The sequence below is a fragment of the Gavialis gangeticus genome, unplaced genomic scaffold (assembly GCF_001723915.1).
Source record: "Gavialis gangeticus isolate Ggan-Ray unplaced genomic scaffold, GavGan_comp1, whole genome shotgun sequence".
Lineage (NCBI taxonomy): Eukaryota > Metazoa > Chordata > Crocodylia > Gavialidae > Gavialis > Gavialis gangeticus.
The window spans coordinates 48904129-48906229 of NW_017728996.1; the positions used below are offsets into that span (position 1 = coordinate 48904129).

The following is a 2101-nucleotide window of genomic DNA, read 5'->3' on the forward strand; positions in this document are numbered from 1 at the left end:
GGATAAAACCAATGCCTGTTTTTAGCCTTTTTGTCCCCACACTACATACCCATGCAAGACCAAGGGCCCAGGCTGTCCTTAAGATCTCAGACTAAATCACAGAGCTGTTTGGGATCTTCATGGTCACTGGTCTCCCCCACAGCCCTGCACTATATTTAGCTCCTGAGCGTTCCCTAATGATATCTGACCTTGTTATAGTTTGCTGCCTCAGGATGGCAAGTGTCGAAGCATCCTGAGCCTGGTAACAGTCTTGTAGCAGAGTCTGAGACCAATCACCACGTGCATAGGCTGACTGCTCTGCAGGCTTCTCTAACCCTGTGTGGCATGGGAACTGGACCCCAAATATTAGCCCTTTAAAGCAGCTCAAGTGCCTAGAGATACTGCATTCCCCCCTGTGCAGCTCCAGCCTGGGACCAGTTCTACACTGGATACTGCATACAGCCCCAAGTGCTGTCCCTTCCTGGAGTCTTCATTTCTCTAATGAATGTGGTGCTAAGCCCTGTGGCCCCATGCCAGTGCTAGTGTCTTCACTGCATGTAATTTCATCTGCCACTCCCCAGATCCTGCTATGTTCAGTGCCTTTGCTGGCCTTTTTAGGCATAGTCCAGGCACCATGCCCAGGCCTTCCTTACCGCAGAGCGGGGAGTTGGCAAGACCGAGCAGCACCTCATTCTGCCCAAGCAGGTTTTGGCCTTCGCCATCTCCATCTCCAACTGAAGGATCCTAGAAGACATGTAAACTTTGGCGCACACCTGTGCAAACACAAACAGACTATGCTATTCCATTGCCCCTGCCCCAATTCTCCCAGTGCCCTTCTAAATGGTCCATCTCCACCCATTCCCCTATCAGGGCACTTCTTACAGCTGACTCTCAACAGCTCTCACGCTCCATCCGGACCCTTGTTCTTCTATGCCAGTGGTTCTCAACCTTTTTTGTACTGGGACCATTTGCCAAGATCGATGGCTTGTCCCAACCCACCCCCCGCCTGGCCCTGCCAACGCCTGACCCACAGTCCCCTGCCCCCCCAGGCCCCTCACTCCCAACCCACAGCTCCCTGCCACCCTCCCTCTCCCCACCAGCTCCCTCCAGCAGTGACTGTGGTGGCTCTGGCTCATGTAGGCAGTAGTGACAGGCTGGAGGGAGGAGGAGGGGAGGCCTGTGGCAAACCTGCCCTGGGCTGGGGCTTCTGCACTGCACCAGGCAGCCTGGTCATGGTCCCTCCTGCCTCCCAAGCAGCGTCTCCCAGCTGCCTTACCCCCACGAACATGGGCACTAGCCCTGATGTTGCCAGCCTGACCATACAGCTCCCCCCATTGCCCCTTCCCTCACTTGTGACCTTTTGAAATATTCTTGCAACCCACTTTTGGGTGGCAACCCATGGGTTGAGAAATGCTGTTCTGTGCATCCCTTCCCTGTGCCCTTTCTAAAAAGACTCCAAACTACCATCTTGCCCAGAGCCCCAGCGTTCATTCCCAGCCTCTGTCACCCACTGGGTGTGTTTACACGTGCGCCCCACTGCACAGTTGGTACTGCACAGTCCCAGCGGCACCATTTCTGACCCTACTGCCCAGTAGCGATGAACTATTGTGCAGTAGCTCATTGCTACTGCACAGTAGTGGTGGCATCGTGGTTCGTGCCCACTGATGCTACGTCACTGTAGCAACGAGCTATGTCGCAACAGCTCGTTGCTATGGCAATGTAGCATCTCGCGTAGATGCCCCCACTAGCTCCCACCTATACTCCAGCCCCTTCCCCTAATACACCCAAAGGAATAAGCACAGGGTTAATGTGGTGAATTCAAGGCTTGTGAGAAGTGCCCAACTGCCAGACACTGCCAGACTCACAGGTGGCATTACTGATGGAGGTACCTGTCCCCTTGGAAACTGATGGAGACCATCTCTATAGAAGTGACTCTTAGTCACTCCTTACTGACCGAGACTGGATTGGATCTCTGTGCCTCGTGGGTCTCTGCCTCTGAGCTGCTGGTCTCAAGCATCAGGAGACACAAGCATTACTCCAATCAGCAATTCAGATGTCAGAGAGTCCCCAGTAAACTGTTACTACCTTTTATTTATCATACGAGCCTGAGTGCCACCATCCT

General features: G+C 53.8%; 1 protein-coding gene across 1 annotated transcript in view; it reads right to left on the bottom strand.

Moving 5' to 3' along the window:
• LOC109288745 (trichohyalin-like) overlaps positions 1-2101 on the bottom strand; it is a 56257-nt gene that overhangs the window by 39683 nt on the left and 14473 nt on the right. The window contains exon 6 of the mRNA XM_019504461.1: positions 633-723. Within this exon, the coding sequence (XP_019360006.1) occupies positions 633-723 (91 nt within the window). The remainder of the gene's footprint in view (positions 1-632; positions 724-2101) is intronic.